We start from the raw sequence: 20334 nt of genomic DNA on the forward strand, positions 1-20334 counted from the left end.
AGGAAGAAAGAGAGAGAGAGAGAGAAAGGGTAGGGGAAGAAGAAAGAGATAGAAAGAAAGGAAGAAAAGGAAGGAAAGAAAGGAAAGAAGGAAAGAAGGAAAGAAAGAGAAGAAGAAGGAAGAAGAGGGAGGAAGGAAGAAAGTAATAAAGAAAGAAAGAAGAAAGAGAGAGAGAGAGAGAGAGAGAGAGAGAGAAAGGAAAGAAAGGAAAGAAAGGAAAGAAAGGAAAGAGAAGAAGAAGAAGAAGAAGAAGAAGAAGAAGAAGAAGAAGAAGAAGAAGAAGAAGAAGAAGAAGAAGAAGAAGAAGAAGAAGAAGAAGAAGAAGAAGAAGAAGAAGAAGAAGAAGAAGAAGAAGAAGAAGAAGAAGAAGAAGAAGAAGAAGAAGAAGAAGAAGAAGAAGAAGAAGAAGAAGAAGAAGAAGAAGAAGAAGAAGAAGTCTGTGTGTGACGTCGTGGACCCGCTGTATTAAAAATGATCCACGGTGACGGGCAGTGTTTACATCAGTGAAACATCCACGTCTGTTTCTCTCCCACGAGCCACGCGCCAGAACAAAGTTAGAGAAAAGCTCTGGTTTACGTCCATTTATTCTCTCTCTTCCCTCACGGGCGCGCGCGCTGTCAGCCGCCCGTCCCCGGGGGTCGCGCGCGCGCGCTCTTGACGGTCCTCCTCCTCCGGTGTTAACCGTCTCCCCGGTCTCGTCCCTCACTCGGCCCGAGCACGGCACACAGTGAGGACTCCGCCGTGTCACTCGCCCGCCCCTCTCCCGTCGTCACCCCCGTCATCGTCCGCGTCGTTTAAGTTCTTGTTTCCACGGTTACTTCCCCCCCACCACCATCATGTACCGTCACTTCGGGGGGCTGTGGAGCCGCTCCGCCGGCGCCCTGGCCTCCGCCTGCACGGACTCCGCGCTCCCGGCGTCCTCGTCGCTCGTGCGGCTCCGACACTACGCCGACGCCGCGGACCAGCCGGACGACCCCAACTTCTTCCGCATGGTGGAGGGCTTCTTCGACCGCGGCGCCGCCATCGTGGAGGACAAGCTGGTGGAGGACATTAAGACCCGCGACACGCCCGAGCAGAAGCGGCACCGCGTGCGGGGGATCCTGCGCATCATCAAGCCGTGCAACCACGTCCTCAGCGTGTCGTTCCCCATCAAGCGGGACAACGGCGAGTGGGAGGTGGTGGAGGGCTACCGCGCCCAGCACAGCCAGCACCGGACGCCCTGCAAAGGAGGTGAGAGCCGGGGCCCGGGGGGGGGGGGGTCCAGCGGGGGTCAGCGCGGTGCCCCTCACTGCCATGTTCACGGCTAGCTCCGGGAGGCTACTTAGCATTAGCACTATCGTTAGCTGCTTAAAGTGTTGCACAGCTGCTGCATCTGTGCAACATTATGTTCTTTAAGTACAGTTTATATCCGCAGTTTGACCTGTTAAAGCAAGTTATAGCTAATACACCAGTTACAGTTACTTTTCTGTGAGTCTTCACTGTTGTGACCTCTGCACACCTGTTCACCTGCAGGGTTTACTTCAACTTTCACTAATGATCCACTTCCTAACCCTTCATTTGCCTGTGTTTAGGGAGGTGCGTTTGTGAAACTGCAGATTGTACTTTAAAGTGAAATAAAAGCTGTGAATTTAGGAGACGTTTATAGAATACTTATACTTTTAGTTGTGTACTTGGTATGAACTACACGAGTGGATCATTATTTAGCGTGTTGTCCTCTGCAAACTGCAATTACTGACTCAAAACTGCTTTAACAAAAATGATTCATGTCCATTGACTTGTTCAAAACCGGAAATCTGAAATATTTGAAACCAGTAAAAATGTGTGTGGATATAGGGGGTAGGTGAAAACGGGGATTTTCTCAGCACTCAAGCTTCAAATGCAGAACACAGGATTACTCAAACGCATCAATCAATCTTAATGAAACTTGGAGGAGACGCTGTTAAAGATTAATAGGCTCGTTAAAGCAGATTTTTGCACAATACACCTCCTTTAAGCCACTCCACGTTACTCCACATGTTTGAGGGCCCCGCACGTGCAGAGGCGTGTTTACGTAGCGCGTGCCCCTGCCCAGCCCACTCACGTCTCTGCCTTCTGCAAACACACTTATGACGGTGGAGTATGTGCTTTGTGCAGGGCCAGATCATCTGCCCACTCCGGCTCTGAAGGGTCCGGGCCCCGGGGGCGGTCAGGACGAGGAGAGGGAGGAGGAGAGGGAGGCGGTGGCATTTCCAGGCCCTTCTATTTGTCAGCACAGTGACAGGTGGGGGAGGGAGGGCTCTGCAGAGGGGGCCCCGAGCAGTATCTTCTGAAGGACCGCTGCAAAAACCATGTGTAGTCGGAGCTGAAAATGTCACAGTGACACTATTGTCCATTATCTGACAGAACGTGAATGAATGACGCTAATGTTTCCAGGGTTAGTTATCTATTGGGACTCGAGTGGTGTGAGCTGCACATGTGCCGGGCTCATTTTTGCGTTTTTAGACCGATTCGCTGCTCTGACAATCTGCCGAATGTCCTCCCTGCTCTTCACCCTGCACTGTTCTGTCAGATAAAGCCTAAAAACCTTTAAAACCCTATAGGTCAGATGGTATGTCGTCATTGGCGGTGCAAAAATCGATTTTAAAACGTTGGAATTATCAATTAGATCTTAAGTTACTGCATTGTCTCCTTATAATGGCCACAATCTTTTTTAATTTTAGAAAGTGGACATATATTTATTGAAGAAATGCTGTACTTTTATTTGGTTCTTGGCGACTAGACATTTGTTTTGCAGTTTTTACATTTGACACCAAAGTAAAAATGTAGTGAAATCCTTAAATTTGTCTTTCTACTGATTAGGTTGAAGAATGAGTTGCATTTAAAGAACATTTTTGGCAGTTTTTTTGTATCTATTGTGATGGTTATTTATTGTGAACTCTATCTGCTCGTGCATATTGACCGTTAAGCTTCAGATGAACCATAAACTGGTTAATCAGCGCTGTTTGCTGCTAAGCTCATCTGTTCATTGGGTCTAAACTCCTCTAGTCCAGTCGAATGTGCAAACTCTACTTCAACTCCCTCTTATTTTTCATGATTAATCATTGATGCAGTTCATAGAGCCTCAAATCGGGTTAAAATACAAAGGCCACTGTTGTTGTTTTTTTTTTTAAGGCACAAGCCGGTTTGAAGTGAGCTCTGCCTGTTTATTATAGAGGAATTATCTGCAGGTTAAACCCTTAACTTGATTTAATTGTGTCAGACTTTGCAACCGAGCAAGTTTTAATCTAGATTGAGTTATTTGTCATCATTGGTGATCAGTTTGGGTTCTTTTTAATAGACGTTTTCATCCAATCTTTGTCTGTAAAGGTTCCATCTGTGGAGGAAGATGTTTTACTATATTTGTTGTGTTTAAAATGAACTGAAAATCTGTCTGTGTTTATGTTCAGGAAATTAAGGGTAAAAGCTATTGTTTGTTTTTAAAGAGAAGAAAATATTAAGCGTGTGTGGGTAAAAAAAATCATCTATTTCAATATCATGATAGTTTTTTTCTGTGTTAACTCTGATTTTATCACAGGCCGCCGCTTATTTGGACCAGTTTATGTAATATATTTTTGAAATATTTAAATTTTTCGCCGGAGAATGATTGAAAAAAACATTCTAGGCACAAAATACAATGTAGATAATGTTGTAAAAACACATTTTTTAGTCCTGTAGGTTGGATTAAGTGCATACATTATTACAGTACTGACATACATCTAGATTTAGTCAGTATTGTGAGCCTGTATCAACTTTAGTTTAATAGTAATCACTTTTTGAAAATGTAGTTTCCCCGGATTATGATCTTTCAATAACGTTTTACAAAAGCCAAGCACTTATTGTTCCTGCTTTTTCCCCACTTCTACTTTCAGTTCAGCTTTTGACAATGTGATTTCTTGTCACATGAACACTTGCATCGTTGGCTGATTATGTAAAATACTGTGGAGTTGCTGCCATATTAAGTGGATGTTTCAAGGGCGAGATGTCTTAAATGTGACTTGTCTTGCTGTGGCGGGGGTGGGGAAATGGCCAAGCTTTCACGTGTATCATTTTATTCGCTAGCTCTTATGTCCTCTGAAACGCACTGGGCTACTTTGCAAATTGAAAAAAAAGCCGGTGCACACTGAACAATAGCACTCTAACGCAAATTAAAATAAAGCCCACGTCGGTATAAGATAAGATAATCCTTTATTGTCCACACATGGGGAAATTTCATTGTTGCAACGCAGGTAGATACAGAGGAAAAGAACAGATAACCTATAGGAAGTTTGAAAAACACTCAACAGAAGATCTCTTATAAACAAAAACTCCCATAGACAAAACCTCCCATAAAACGTGTCATACAACCAGAACATGAAAACAAAGCAAAATATACAGCTAGCTTAAGATTTAGATGTTGCAGTGTTAGCATGTTAGCCATCCAAACCAAGCATGATGCAGCATTTCCTGTTCCTCAAGCTAATATTGCTAAAGCTAAGCACTAGCACAGCAAAAGGTCTTCTTCCAACAAGTATGATGTTGTTGTTTACCAGACACTGCACGTATTCAATCTGAATATCCAATATGCAATAAGTGTCTTTTAATCCTTGATAACTTTGTCACAAGATCATGATTCAAACCAGACGATCAAATTTAAAAGTCAAATGAAGTCACAAGACATTCTCATTCTAGGCTGTAGGTGGTGGTAGTAGTAATGGTAGTGATGGTAGTAGTGGTAGTTATGGTAGTGGTAATAATGGTAGTGGTAGTAGTTATGGTAGAGGTAATAATGGTAGTAGAAGTAGTGGTAGTAGTGGTAATAATGTTAGTAATGGGGGGGACTTAAATTTGATTCTAAATTTGTCAAGATTGTTATTTTTTGGCCTTTTACTATTTATATTGTGACCTGAATAATCATGATTATAAATTAACCGGATCATTTTGACCTCCCTATTCTCAAGCTAACATTGCTAAAGCTGATCACTAACACAAATAAGTCCATCTTTCACCAAGTATGCTATTGTGTACTTTGTGGTAAACAACATTCTTCGAAATGCTAAACATGAGCATGTGATCCTTTAATGACTATAATTAATTGAATTCAGTCACAATAGATTTTCATTCTTGGCTTGAAAAGAACCAAAGTGAACTGAAAGTGGTTGAAGTAATAGCAGCGTTGGGCTTCATTACAAGCTGGTGCCATGGTAACAAAACCCTAGAAACTCCTCACAGCGTTGACAAACCCTGTTGTGGGCGTGGTTTCCTGTTGTAAGTGGATTTATGGCTCTGTTTTGTGTTTGAAATGGTTTCCCTTTGTTTGTCCGTCCTTGGGGTCTTCTGTGTAAGCCGAGTCCAGGCTATATTTGATCTAGGCACAATATCACGGCGCAGAGCGTGGCGTTCCTATGAGCTCGTCGGTTGCCACGGTGACATAACTATGGCCCCCTCCTCGCCCTTCATAACAGGAAGTGAGAGCGGGTTGTGGGTAGGAGCTGATGCATTGTGCCGATTGGATGAGGAAACCCAAGACACGCCCATTTCTGAGGGCGCGGGGGTTCTTCTATTGCACAGCACTTTTAGATGGAGCTCCGATTACAGGAGATTAGATCAGCACTTTCAGCATTCAATACTCAACCTGTTTTATTAAGATTTGCACTGTTTTATGATTATTTATGGCCCTAAAATCCTTAAACTTTATTGTAAGCAGACTGTTTTAAGTTATTATACAGGGCTTGTAGTTGGATCTTCTTTTACATGAGTTTAGATCAACATTTTTATATGTTTTATGATGTTTTACAGCATTAAAATCCTATAAATCTACTGCACTGGACTGGTTTAAGTGATGGTCTGTTATTATACAGGGCTTGTAGTTTTACATGAGTTTAGATCCACATTTAGTTTAGATATTTGTATATGTTTTATGATTATTTACAGCTTTGAAATCCTAAAAATCTACTGTTACAAATGCCACGTCTATAGTTGTTATTTACTTTATCGCACCAGTTTTAAAATTATTAGTCCAAAAATGGCTCTAACTGATCAAATAAATTGACTTTTAGTTTTATATTTGTCAGGTTCAACTTTGGAGTATACAATGATGTGAACCCATTAAAAATAAATGGAATGCAAAAAAATAATCCAATATCTTAATTTAAATTATTTTGCTGATTCTTTCGTGTTTCATCTGCATTTCTTTTTGTTTTTTTAAATTAATTTACAAATACAAAATAGTAAAAATACAGTTTTTCATCTGCATTTCTGGCCTTGACACTGTTTTGTGTGTTTTCTCAGGCATCAGGTACAGCACTGAGGTGTCCGTGGACGAGGTGAAAGCTCTGGCGTCTCTCATGACCTACAAATGTGCCGTCGTGGGTGCGTATTATTCATCTCTAAAACTGTGTAATCGTTCTACTTCTGCTGCTACATTTGAGCATAACGTAACATGCACATGACGACATGATCAATACTCATTTCACAAACACAATTGGTGGTTATTTTGTCTGATAAATGAATGTTTTGATTGGAAAAAAACATGAAAACCTGTCAATATGCACTTCGAACATCGATATTGTTGTGTGACTAGGACAAACTACCTTTTTAAATGTGACAAAAACAAACGTAAACCACAGAATGTCTTTAGGCTTTTATGTTCTCCAGTTTCTCCTCCACATTAATCTGACTAATGGATCTTCTTCTAAACCCGTTGTGGATCTGGAATCACTGTCTCTTGGTTTAAATCGTTTGTTGTTTGTGCCAGATGTGCCGTTCGGAGGAGCCAAAGCCGGAGTCAAGATCAACACCAAGAATTACAGTGTAAGCCGCTGTAAAGCCGCAGACACGACACGCCCACAGAGACACACACGCCCACAGAGACACACACGCCCACAGAGACACACACGCCCACAGAGACACACACGCCCACAGAGACACACACGCCCACAGAGACACACACGCCCACAGAGACACACACGCCCACAGAGACACACGCACACACACACAGAGACGCACGCACACACACAAAGCTCTGTAATCAAAGCCTCCTCCTGTGTCATCGTGTCGTATAAACGCTCTGTATCAAGTCAACTTCTTCCAGGGGGAAAATCTGAGTATCACACAAACAATGCATCTGGCCCCAATATGATACGATTTTAAAAGAAGAGGAATATTCCATGAGTTTCAGAGTGATGAGAAATTAGAATGGTACACCAATTGTTCAATCTTTTTAATGGTTTAAAGCAGGCATGTCCAAACTATGGCCCAGGGGCCAAAGGTGGCCTTCAATCCAATTTTTGTTGGCCCGTCTTCATTCTAAGATGGTAGTACCGGTACTTTTTACTGTAAAATTGGAACAATTCTAATATTTTGTTGTCGTACCAACCTAATATTAGTGTTCCAAGTCATATTAAAGTTGTGTCAAATGCAACATTTTGAATGATTCAACAAATTCCACATTGTGGGATTGTTTGTGGCCCTCTGCTCTGTGTAAGTTTCAAAACGCGGCCCTCAGTGAAAAACACTCCTGGTTTAAAGCATGGATCTAACAATAATGCTCATGCTATCAATCATTTAGCAACTTGGCTAATCCGGTAAGATTTGAAGCACTTAAGAGCCAGTGCTCTGTATTTCTTCATGTAGCCGTTAGCATTAGCCCACAAAAACGTCAAGTTATGAATAATCAAGAGTGATTGAATTGGTACCAACTCGTCTACCACATTTATAAGATGTCAAAGCATCGTTAAAAGTCACTGAGTGTGTAAACCTTTTTGATGTTTCAGTTTAGATAATAATTAGCGGTCATCTGAGCTAAAGGCTAACGGGCAGAGTTTACGTTCCTGATATCGTGTGCTTCCTGTAATCACCTAGTCACCACTGAGCATCCTCTTTTACGTGTCACTGCTGAGGAGAGCAGACACATGACGTAAATATCACGTAATGTGGGGGTTGTCTTCATTCATTTGACATATGACGCATCGGCCAAGTGATCGAATCTGAGCGATAATTTACTAGATCGCGCGTGGCACAGATGGAGAGTTGCTATGGTTTAAAGTCCTCCACAACCACATCTCCAACTGGGAATGGAAATGCCACAACTGTGAACTGTTTACCCGTCGCTATGGTGATGCCCAGAGCGATGTACAACAATGATATAGCTCTTTATGCTAAATTAACGTACGGCGTCTGCAGCCATTGATATTCTCACTACACGACAGCTACAAGCCTTAACTCAACAACACTTGGAACATGTTGTATTTGTATTTTTAACCTCATTTGAATGTGTGTTTTGCTGCAGGACAACGAGCTGGAGAAGATCACCAGGAGGTTCACCATCGAGTTGGCCAAGAAGGGCTTCATCGGTAAGATTCAGAGCGAGCCTCGTGCGGCGCTCGGGCCGCGGCGACGCTCGCTAAGATGCACCCGACTTTACATTTGTCGTCGTTAAAAATAGCCCTGGTGCCAGAGGCGAGTTTGTGTTCTGTGCACATTGTTTACTGAGGGCAAAGGCTCAGGTTTAACAGGGCGAGAGCCACTATATGTGCACGGCTCGTCTGTCACGTGCTTTGTTCTCACTTCAGACTCAATGAATGAATGAGTTTAGTTTGAACCCAAAATTACACTAGAAAAATGTATGTTTTATTTGTGTGTCTTTTATACTATGGCCCTTTTTAGATATACAAATCTGCCACTTCTGCCAAGCTTTGCTCTCAAATAATGACAATTTATACACTTTAAAATTAAACTTTTAGCTTCTTCTTATTTTGTAGATTGCCTAACGTCGTAATATACTATGTGGTAAAGTTATTAGTCAGGGTGGTTGGATTTACTCCTCTGCTTCTCACTTTAATGGCGCATTATTTTGGTCAGAATAAGAAAACTTTGCGCCGCTTCAGGTGGAAAGTCTTGCCTCTCGCTTGGCTCCAGGGAGATGCCATTGCTTTGCCTTGAATGTCCCACAGTATGGCATGGCATTGTCTTGTCCCCATGGAGACGGGCTACAAGTCAAATCTGAGGGACAAAAGAACCCAGCTCGCTCGCAGTAAAAGTCAACGTTTTGCAATAAGAACACTTGTAATTGATTAAAAGAAATGTAAGATTGGCAATAAAATCAACTGGAAATATATATAATACTAATTTTGACTAAAACGATCTTTGCTAAAGTAATGAAAAACACACTATTGGTCAAAATGAGCTCAAATCCTGCATGGATAGAAGAGATGTTTACTCCTTCTCGTCCCTCAGGCCACGGCGGCGCTCTTTGCACATGACCGGTTCCTTGTTGACGCCGTGAATGTGGCACAAACGCATTCACTCTGCGCTCTCCCTTGTACCCGGCCCTCCCCCTCTGCCCTTCCCTGCCTCCCCCACTGCCCTTGCCCCCCCCCCCCACTGCCCTTCCCTCCCCCGCCTGCCTGCGTCTGTTTTTGGGAGCGCGTTCCAGGGTCCGCTCGCTCGCACGGACATTTGAAAAGTTGCCCCCTGCACCTGTTTCCAACTCGGGACGTCCGCTGACCTCATGTTTTGTGCGACGTTTGGACACACTATATTTAAGACGGCACTTGGAATGAATAAACAGTTGTGATACGTGACTGAAAATGCATAATATTACTGGATTTTAGCGATTTAACTAAATGGCACGTGGTTGTTTTTGCTGTATCTGGGCGTGTCACAGGAAAAACGGTTGGAGTGCGATATTTAGCTATGGAAATGATCATCTAAAAAAACTTGTCACTGACTTTACTACCCTAAATTAATCCAAGACTTTACTAAATGTACAGTATTATTAAAAATAGTAGTTAGTATCATAATGTGGCCTCGATGTATCGCCAAAAAAACGTAGACGTCGTAGTTTAAAAAAACGTCGTAGTTTAATCATTAAAGTTGAGTTTTTCTCTCCAAAAAACTTACAAAAATATGCAAATAAATGAACCTGCAGTAGTGTTGTGAAAGTGTCAAATCGGATACTAAAACGAGTATCGAAACGAGATAAACAATTGAAGTATCGATACTTTAAAACATCACAAACGGGTCAAAAGTTGATCTTTCCTGAACAGTTTTAGACTGAACTTGAGCTTTGTCAGAACTAGTTTAAGACCCCACAGTAACATTGAGAAAGTATTTATATTTTCTGTTTAAAATTGCCATCTCTTGTCAAAAATAAAATAGCCTTTTTACCCTTCTTGAGGGAAGAAAATCTGTATCAAGTAAAGATATCGACTTGTTAGTATCAGTAGTCAGCAGTGCGTCTATTCTGCTTCCTGTTTTATAAGTGCCATTTAATCAATCGCTAATTGCTTCGGCGACGGTGCCATGGATACGGTATCTATGACCACACTAAATCTGATTATGAATATTGTTTTTTTCCCAGTTGAATTTTGAGAACAATCATTTAAAAATACTGTTCAAGGAGGTTAAAATGTGTCGGCTTCAACCTGTCGAGAGCAGTGACAGTTTATCCCTAATAACGAGTCTTTTAAAAGAAAAACAAATCCCTCTTCATTAACATTGTCTCGTAGTTATCGACGTGTTGCTGACGTCTCTGTTCTTGTGCGTCCAGGGCCTGGCATCGACGTCCCGGCCCCCGACATGAGCACCGGAGAGCGGGAGATGTCCTGGATCGCCGACACTTACGCCAACACCATCGCGCACACCGTGAGTTCACACCGATTCACTTCAAAAATGACTTTATTCAAACCTCGTGGTAGCAAATCAAACCGGACCGCGCAGCTCTCCTCAGGCGCTCTGACCTTTCACACCAAGTACTACCTCAGTAAAGAGTAACTTGAATACATGACATGGAGCAAAGTGTCGGCTAAATCGATCTATAACTAAATCTAGACTAAAACGAGGACAAAATGAGGTCTAAATGACGATTAAACCCGGCATTAGAATAAACCTAATGCTCACAAACAAATCAAATGTAACTTCCTTCTAAAGTTGCATCTCTTCTTCCATTATTCCTACTTAAACCTGACTTTGAACCAGAATCTTTCAATAATTTGTCTATTAACTACGACTTTCCCAGGATTTCAACTGGACCAAGTGAATATCGTTGCAAAAATGGTTCACAAAACTAAACCAGACGTGTGCCGTGTTGTAGGTGGTTACATTTCTATGGTTTCCCTTGTGTTTTTATTCCTGCACTCTCAAACCTTCTGCAGTTTGTTTGATTTGAGTCCAAAATGAGTCAGATTCAGGGAGAAATGAGTCACCGGGAATGAGCTTCTGGCCCCGACCACAGACTTTCCTGCCTCGCCCTTCTCAAACCAAACATTTTGCCCTTTTCGTTCTGCTCACGGCTTTTCTCTTAGAACCAGCGGCGTGTCAGACGACGGCAGTTTTATCTATTAACATATATAAACGACAAAGTCCAGACGTCCGGACCAAATCAGCTGTTTCATGAGAACTGTTTGTTCTGGCGAAACGCGACTATTTGTCTTTTCTGTTCAGGAAAATTCCTCGAATCAGCGCAAAACAAGTTTGTTTTTTGGGGTTCAAAAAGTGCAACTCAAAGCAAAAGGTGCTCTGGGATGTACAAATAATATACATTTTGTCAGTTGTATTTGTTAATGAAAAAGCAAACTCTATATTGACGATGACTGCAATATTTCCTTATGTCAGTGTCTTCTTATTTTACTCCTGACCTACTTTTCCTCGTCCACTATTGGTCCGTCTTTGTCCTGCTTCGAGTGAGAGGACAGATCCAAGAGACGACCCAAAGCCCCTGTCCCAGACTAAAAAGCTGTACGTGTTAAAATCAAAAGTTTCCTGGCCTTATTCTGGCTCTGACACATGAGTACTAGTACACGGTAGTCTTTGTGCGGTGCTGTAGTAAACTGTTCCAGCGCTGGTGTGGATTCACTCACGCATTCCTGCTCTGGGCACGAGGCACAGGGGGGCAGTGTTTACGGGACGTCCAGACCGCTACCAGACTTCAACCATCCTCAGGACACAAATGATACTGCAGACATGTAGTACCACAAAATATGACCAGATATTATGTACAATGCCTAGTGTAAGATTCATGGTTAGTCTTTTCATCTCACAGAACACAAACTCTACAACATAGTTAGCAGTTGCATTTTCACACTTTAAGAAAACCTATTCCACCATCGACATTGTTCCCGACTTCCCTCAAACAAAAACAGAGGAAATGTGGAGTTGAAAATGTGCTTGTGTGTATTTCCAGGACATCAACGCTCACGCCTGTGTGACTGGAAAGCCCATCAGCCAGGGAGGAATCCACGGGCGAATCTCTGCCACCGGACGAGGAGTTTTCCACGGCATTGAGAACTTCATCAACGAGGCGTCCTACATGAGCATGCTCGGACTCACGCCCGGCTTCCAGGACAAGACCTTTGTGGTGCAGGTACCAGAGTCCAGCCCAAGCAGTGGCTTTTTCAAACACTTTACTATTACTAAGACTCTACAGATGAGGCTTTTTAGGCAATAATCAAGGCACAATTAAATGGTAAAAACTATTTATTTGAATTGTATTTATTTTCAATTTATTTATTTATGTATTTATTCATTCATTTATTTTTTTATTTGTATTATTATTTTTATATATTTATTTTAATTGAATTTATTTTATTTATTTTATTTATTTTATTTATTTTATTTATTTTATTTATTTTATTTATTTTATTTATTTTATTTATTTTATTTATTTTATTTATTTTTTATTTATTTTATGCTTTAATAGATATTCAAAGTTTGTTTTTATGAAGCTGCTCACAAACTTAAAGGACATTGATCTATTTGACACTGTGAAAAGTGTATTTTAAGGATGAATAATTGTAAAATCTTGACATTTCTTCTCTCAATAATTGGATTAAGTATTAAATCATAACTTAATTACACATTTTTCTATTTTGCCATAAGCTTTGCCGTGTCCAAGAGCCTTCATGTTTTATTTGCCTGAAGATTTGAACACAAACTGCTAAACTAATTCAAGAATCACATGCATCTGGATTATGTTTGTATCCCTGGAAACTGCAGCGTCGGCAGGTTCTATACATTATTACATTACATACATTACGCCTCCACAAAGACAAAGTACTATAATGTCCCTGTGATTTCCTGATGCAGATAAAGGACGAGACTCTGTAGGTTTCATGTGGCTTAGTGTCTTCAATAATAATGAGGTTCAGCTCAGCCTCAGTCACATCTGTTCATCCCGCGCTCGGCAACGGAACTGAAACGTCAAACCTTTGCACAATTTATGCACATCAAGACATTCTACTTTCATAAAACCTATTGTTCTATGAAACGGATCATCATAAATAGTGATGTAAGACATGACCAACATCTAATCATTTAATATCTGCTGAATTCCCTTCTCCTGATGGTAAGAATAACAAAACATGTAAAGTCAAATGCAGTCACAGAAACGTAAGCAGAGGAAATGAACAATATAGAATTTAAAGTGTGCTGAAGTGCATTCAAGCAATAGTGTGTGTAAAGGATTACATCACGCTCAAGATTAAACCGCAAAGAAGAGATCAAGAAGTTTATCCTTTATCACGGCACAAAAGACGTGACTAGGAACTAAACTACAATTTGTACTGTAGAAAAAAGCAAAACAAATGCAAGTATAGAATAGAATCAGACGGGTATTTTTTGTTAGACATGATTTAAATTTGGGATATGGATAAAACTGGGTTAAATGTAATGTTTCTAGTAAAAGGATGAAAGCTCAAAGGGTGTTTCTTAAAAATGAAAGGATCTGCTTTCTGTTAAATCTGATCTCATCTTTAAGGTTCAGTTCTAGAGCTGTAACGATTAATCAGAATAATTGTGACCAGTATTTTGATCATTACAATCTTCATCTGGACTAAACACACACAAACTTCTGCAAAAAGACATTTTATCACAAAGAACCGACAAATGTCAAAGGACAAACACTTTCTGATTTTCATCATGGAAACTTTATCTGGAAATACAGTGTCTAGAAGACAGATTTCAACCTTTTATTTAATTTAAACAGTATTTTACAAACTTCCATGTTCAGTGTACTGTAGAAATAATAATCTGAGTCATCTAATGGAATGAATGATTGTTGACTATGAAAATAATCTTTAGTTACAGTTTAATACCAGGTTTAGTCCTGTTGGTAGTACCTATACTGGCCACACGAGGGCGCCAGAGCCTTTCTGTTCTGCATCTGAGCTCTGTAATAAGGTCAAAGTCATATTTTGGAAACATTCCTTTTTATTCTTTAGTCTTTATGCATTTTCATGATATTATGGACATTTACTTTACTTTTAATCATTCATATCTCTCACTCACTCTCTTTCTCTTTCTCTTTCTCTTTCTTTCCCTCTCACTCTCTCTCTCCCCCCCCTCTCAGGGCTTTGGTAACGTGGGTCTTCACTCCATGAGATACCTGCACAGGTTCGGGGCCAAGTGTGTGGGAGTGGGCGAGATCGACGGAAGCATCTACAACGCCGACGGCATCGACCCCAAGCAGCTGGAGGACTACAAACTGGTAAATTTTCAAGTCATTACATCGATGTATTTATTCCCCCCTCAACAATACCGTCTCCACAAAATGACCTGAACGCACGTGTTTGTTGTCTCCGTAGCAACACGGCACCATCGTGGGGTTCCCGGGAGCAAAGCCGTACGAGGGCAGCATCCTGGAGGCCGACTGCCACATCCTGATCCCTGCAGCTGGAGAGAAGCAGCTCACACGCAACAACGCTCCCAGAATCAAGGCCAAGGTGCAGTCTGCACTCTAAGGACTAAGAACGGGTTGAACTGAAGATACTTTACTACTCTTAAAGTACATTTGGGCGATCACCCCTGGGCGATCAGACCCTACACCTTAACATGTAGGCTATGATGCGCACCACACTTGTACGTGCGATGGACTGAGAGCGAACACCTTTAGGTTTATCACAAACTGAGGTGCCACATCCTGTGTAAACTCTCCAATAGTAAATATTATGGTGTAAAATGTCTCTCTCCGTGTGTCTGGACTGCTTTGTTGACCCCTGATGGAAGAGAGGGAACATATTACAATTGAATGAATAATAATTAAAATATTTGAGATAATTGGAGCATTTTGGTTTCGACAGATCATCGCTGAAGGTGCCAACGGACCCACAACTCCAGACGCCGACAAGATCTTCCTGGAGAACAACGTCATGGTTATTCCTGTAGGTGAACCAGCCCAAACATCACACTCCACAAACACGATCACTGTGGAGGAAGTAGATTTTTATACCTATAGTACTTCTGGTTATTGTATTGTGAGCTTCTTTCTTTCACTTCACTACGTCACTGTTCAGAGGAAGTAATACATGCGTTTGCGGTGACGTCATACAGCCGGGGCTTCCCCATAGCGGCCATTTTAAAAGGGGCACGCGATATATAAAAACCAACACGACTGCATCCTTTTCTACGGCATAATGAGCTATGAATACTTTGATTCTTTAGACGATAACGGCAAAACTAAGGCACACGACAAAGCTTTCATTTCTTGGTCAGTCAACAGAGCAATGCCCTCACAGATTAAGCAGGTTTTTGGCATTTTGGCCTCATATTTCCTTGATTTCGTATGTAGTAGACATGTTGTTGTGCCCCTTTCAAAATGGCGGACTCGGTTGCCACTGCACAAGTTCCCGGATGTGTGAACGCATGTATCGAAGCTTCCTCAGGCTAAATCGAGGAATTATGCGGTTTTGCTTCAGTTTAAAGTCAACAGTTGAGTGCTTTGTGTGATTGACCTGCTCCTGGTGCAGGACATGTACCTGAACGCTGGCGGCGTGACCGTGTCGTACTTCGAGTGGCTGAAGAATCTGAACCACGTCAGTTACGGTCGCCTCGCCTTCAAATACGAGAGGGACTCAAACTACCACCTGCTCAGTGAGTCCTCCTCCTCATTCTGTCTGCACAGCTCACAACTGACTCTGACGGCACCACAAACACAAACACAAACACAAACACAAACTGCTTCAGAGACAGATTTATTTTGCATCATGAAATCAATCTCTTTGTAAAGTTTGCAGGAAGGAATCTGTTGTTTTAGTTCTAGAAACATTGGTCTAGTTGTCAATTTGACTCCTCCTCCTCTGACTCCTCCTCTCCGCCCCCAACTACTTCTCCTCTGACTCCTCCTTCTCTCCTCCCCCGACTCCTCCTCCTCCGGTGACTCCTCCTCTGACTCCTCCTTCTCTCCTCCCCCGACTACTCCTCCTCTGGTGACTACTCCTCCTTCTCTCCGCCCCCAACTACTTCTCCTCTGACTCCTCCTTCTCTCCTCCCCCGACTACTCCTCCTCCGGTGACTCCTCCGGTGACTCCTCCTTCTCTCCTCCCCCAACTACTCCTCCTTCTCTCCTCCTCCTCCGGTGACTCCTCCTCTGACTCCTCCTTCTCTCCTCCCTCGACTACTCCTCCTCCGGTGACTCCTCCGGTGACTCCTCCTTCTCTCCTCCCCCAACTACTCCTCCTTCTCTCCTCCTCCTCCGGTGACTCCTCCTCTGACTCCTCCTCTCCTCCCTCGACTACTCCTCCTCCGGTGACTCCTCCTCTGACTCCTCCTTCTCTCCTCCCCCAACTACTCCTCCTTCTCTCCTCCTCCGGTGACTCCTCCTCTGACTCCTCCTTCTCTCCCCCGACTACTCCTCCTCCGGTGACTCCTCCTCTGACTCCTCCCCCATCTCCCCGTTCTGTGGCTCCTCCTCCTCCTTCTCTTACTCGTCTTCTGTAGAATTTTCTGCTGTTGATTTCATTTTCTCGAAATCTCCGATAAATTTTTGCAAATCCCAGTTTTTCATGATCACAAACTTCCCTCTTTTAAACACCCTGATGGTTCCTTTCTCAGGCCCGAGGATTTTCTTATTCTGTTTGTTCTTCCCCGCCTCCGCCCTGCTCCCGGGGTATTGCTCCAGGATTGCTTTTATCCAGCCGGCCTTTTTATGTGTAAAAAAAAGCCCAAAGCGCAACATTCCTTCTTTTTTGTCTTGTATTCGAAGAGACAGTCGGGCGAGTCCTTCAGCTGCTTCTCTTTGGCTTTTTTACGTTGCTTTTTGTCTCCAATTTCTGAAAAGTCAAACTATAGAAATAAAAAAGGGAGAAAAAGATGTTATTATTTATACTTCTCATTTTTGTGCATTATTATTATCTTACCTTTCTTGGAGTTGGTGCTTCTGCTTGGGCCATGACGCTGCCTAAAAATAAAGACATTCTTAACTTATTCTTAGCAATGCAACGATTCCTTTCCTTCCTGCTGCTGTCAGACTTTATAACAAACACTGGCCCTGAACATGTGCAATACTGATGTAACCATGTGCAATACCTGTAAATAAGAGTGTTCTATTTTGTTTTTATTCGGTTTACTTACCTGCTAATAGTATTACCTAGTGTCTTGTGCTAGCTATTTTTACTTTATTTTATTTTATTCTATTATCATTATTTTATTATTATCTTATTTATTTATTTTATTTTATTTCCCCCCCTCCATTCCCTATTAAGATAGGAGAGGAGTTTTTGTTAAGAGTTTTTTGTTTTGTTCATAAGAGTTCTATTAAGTGTTTTTTGAAACTTCCTATAATCTGTCCTTTCCTCCTGTTTCTACTGCGTTGTAACAACAACATTTCCCCTTGTGTGGACATTAAAGGATTATCTTATCTTATCTTATCTTAAAACTATGAGTGTTAATCATTTACTGACGTTTTTTGTTAGTTGTGATCTGGAGTATCAACTAACACAAGGCAAGGAACAACATACTCTTCATTTGTAATATTAAAAGTAGCTTATAGTTCACCAATTTATGCCAAAAATATGTTACATTTCATTTCAAACAAAAACACAATTGTAATAATTGGACTAATCCAGCACTAAAAAGCCCTAATTTAACAGAATTGTCTAGATACTCACTCAGTGAAGACGTCTCTGAGGCTGAGGACACAAGTGTCTCTTTCCTTCTTGTATTTAGTTGTTTGGCTGTATGTGTGTTATGAACCAATCACAGGATTTGAAATGGAACGTCGTTTTAAAACATTTAAATGACAAAGGTAAAGCAGCATGTTTATTTTCTATTGTACTTTTCTCCATTTGGATCAAAGGGAAGGAATACAACAATGTGCAATGACCTGCTCTCACTTGAAAATAAAGACTGTATAGTAAGTTTTGTCCTCTGTGCAGTGTCGGTGCAGGAGAGTTTAGAGAGGAAGTTTGGGAAACAGGGAGGACCCATCCCCATCGTGCCCACCGCTGACTTCCAGGCTCGAGTCGCTGTGAGTACACTCACTATGGCTAAGCTAAAGGCTAACTGTTCATTTCCTACTGTTGCCTGTTGTTGTGCCCTTGGTCCAGACATTTGACTGTCGTTCTGCTGCTGTCGTGCTGTCACTTTGTATGTAATGGCTTCATTTAAATGTTTCTTTTAGGGAGCGTCAGAGAAGGACATAGTTCACTCAGGCCTGGCCTACACCATGGAGAGATCTGCCCGGGTGAGTGCTGCACTTCAAACAGAGAAAGATGATTATGAGTGTCTGTGTGGAGCTGAGTGCATGTCTCATTTATTCACTAAACGGTCTTAAACTGGAATAAAATGTTGTTTTAATACATTTAAAGCCAGTTACATTTAAACCATGTCATGACTCTTTGATGTCCTGCTGCAAGAGACACATGACTGAGCAGATTGTACAGGGGTTTTGACACGCCTAGAGCAGCTATGCCTAGAGCATAGCTGCTCTAGGCATAGCTGCTCTAGGCGTGTCCTGCTCGAGGTAAGGGATCGTCTCAAAATGGGTTGAAGCTGAAAAGACTTAATATTTTTGTCATTTTGTTGCTTTGAAGCTTCGTTGTGGCAGTAATTGTTTTGAAATGCTAAAAAACTCTCTCAGCAACGAGCATTAGGCCAACATTAGGCGGCGGGTGCGGCGCGGAGCATGGGGAGTGCGTACGGGGGAGTGCGTACGGGGGAGCGCGTACGGGGGAGCGCGTACGGGGGAGCGCGTACGGGGGAGCGCGTACGGGGGAGTGCGTACGGGGGAGTGCGTACGGGGGAGTGCGTACGGGGGAGTGCGTACGGGGGAGTGCGTACGGGGGAGTGCGTACGGGGGAGTGCGTACGGGGGAGTGCGTACGGGGGAGTGCGTACGGGGGAGCGCGGCGCGGGGGAGCGCGGCGCGGGGGAGCGCGGCGCGGGGGAGCGCGGCGCGGGGGGACCATGTGGATTGAGTAAACAAACATGCAACAGGTGACATTATATTTGGAGAGTTCATAACTTCTACTGATAAACATACCAAAGGATGTTCAGGGACTAAAGGTGAGCAGGGTCTATCAAGCTACTATCGTTTTATCAACGCGTAAAATTTTATGTGAAGCCAGACTTTCGTCTTTTGAGGGGGGGGAGGGGGTCCAGAGAGAGACGAAAAATATTACGTCTTTTCAGCTTCAACCCATTTTGAGATGATCCCTAAAGGTGAAGTGCTGGTAAAGTCACCGTGATTGGTCGGGTTCGCTGAGGCTAGTGGAGTTTAGCTCTTGACTGATAAAGACAAATGGGGATTGTCCTGACTACTACTCAAGTAAAAGAGATCATGAGCTGTTGTCCCACGATCAGTAATGACATTTCACAGACAAACTCAATTGTGCAGTGGACAAGTTTACAAGGCTTTAAGTGTTTATATTGTATTGTGTCTCCTTTTATATTCTTCTGGGGCAAAGATTCCCCTGAAATAAGAATCCAAATCTCAGTGGAACTATTCTCGTCATAGAAAGAATAAACTAAACGTGATCCATTCTCCTGTCATCTTTTCAGCAAATCATGCGCACGGCCAGTAAGTACAACCTGGGCCTGGACCTGAGGACGGCCGCCTACGTCAACGCCATCGAGAAAGTCTTCAAAGTCTACAACGAGGCTGGACTCACCTTCACATAAAGCGCTCTGCTGCGTCAGCCGCCAGAACACGCACGTTCACCGCCGCATCGTGCTCTTTCAGCTCCTGTCATCGTGTCCAGTCCCGGGTCACTTCAGCGTCCTCACACTTCATTTTAGTCCACTTCCTGTTTGCATGAGTCCACACTACAGATGCCTTATGTCAGGACCGCTCTGAGACAGACACTTGAACTGCATTTCATCAAAGGGATTTATTAGATTTATTATAAAACAAATTGTAATGACATAAAACTATAATTGTTGTACTTTAGTTCCTGCAGTTCAAACGTCGGCTGTTTGATGAATAAATGTGAGCGTCATGTTCTCCATCCAGAGGAGCTGGTTTTTCATTTGTGACCGTCCAGTTCTTTCACATTGTTGTTTATCAAAACATTACTGTATTTTTATTTTCATTGTTTTTCAAAACCAATAAAAGATGATAATATCTCTA

At 42.3% G+C, this 20334-nt stretch overlaps 1 protein-coding gene across 1 annotated transcript; it reads left to right on the forward strand.

Moving 5' to 3' along the window:
- Positions 1-730: 730 nt before the first annotated feature.
- On the forward strand, positions 731-20334 carry glud1b (glutamate dehydrogenase 1b). Its single transcript, XM_072456620.1, has 13 exons — positions 731-1230; positions 6286-6366; positions 6752-6807; positions 8285-8348; positions 10547-10641; positions 12179-12358; positions 14342-14479; positions 14577-14714; positions 15072-15152; positions 15738-15861; positions 18144-18235; positions 18389-18451; positions 19767-20334. The coding sequence occupies exons 1-13, from the start codon at positions 837-839 to the stop codon at positions 19884-19886; spliced, it is 1626 nt and encodes a 541-aa protein (XP_072312721.1). The 5' UTR covers positions 731-836; the 3' UTR covers positions 19887-20334.

Source organism: Eucyclogobius newberryi, unplaced genomic scaffold (assembly GCF_026437365.1).
Source record: "Eucyclogobius newberryi isolate DKJ021-1_F unplaced genomic scaffold, fEucNew1.0.hap1 SCAF_20, whole genome shotgun sequence".
Lineage (NCBI taxonomy): Eukaryota > Metazoa > Chordata > Actinopteri > Gobiiformes > Gobiidae > Eucyclogobius > Eucyclogobius newberryi.

Coding starts and splice junctions, on each gene's coding strand:
- glud1b (XM_072456620.1), top strand. CDS start 837: ATGTACCGTCACTTCGGGGGGCTGTGGAGCCGCTCCGCCGGCGCCCTG. Junction 6,808..8,284: donor TCAACACCAAGAATTACAGT/GTAAGCCGCTGT, acceptor GTTTTGCTGCAG/GACAACGAGCTGGAGAAGAT. Junction 15,862..18,143: donor CTCAAACTACCACCTGCTCA/GTGAGTCCTCCT, acceptor TCCTCTGTGCAG/TGTCGGTGCAGGAGAGTTTA.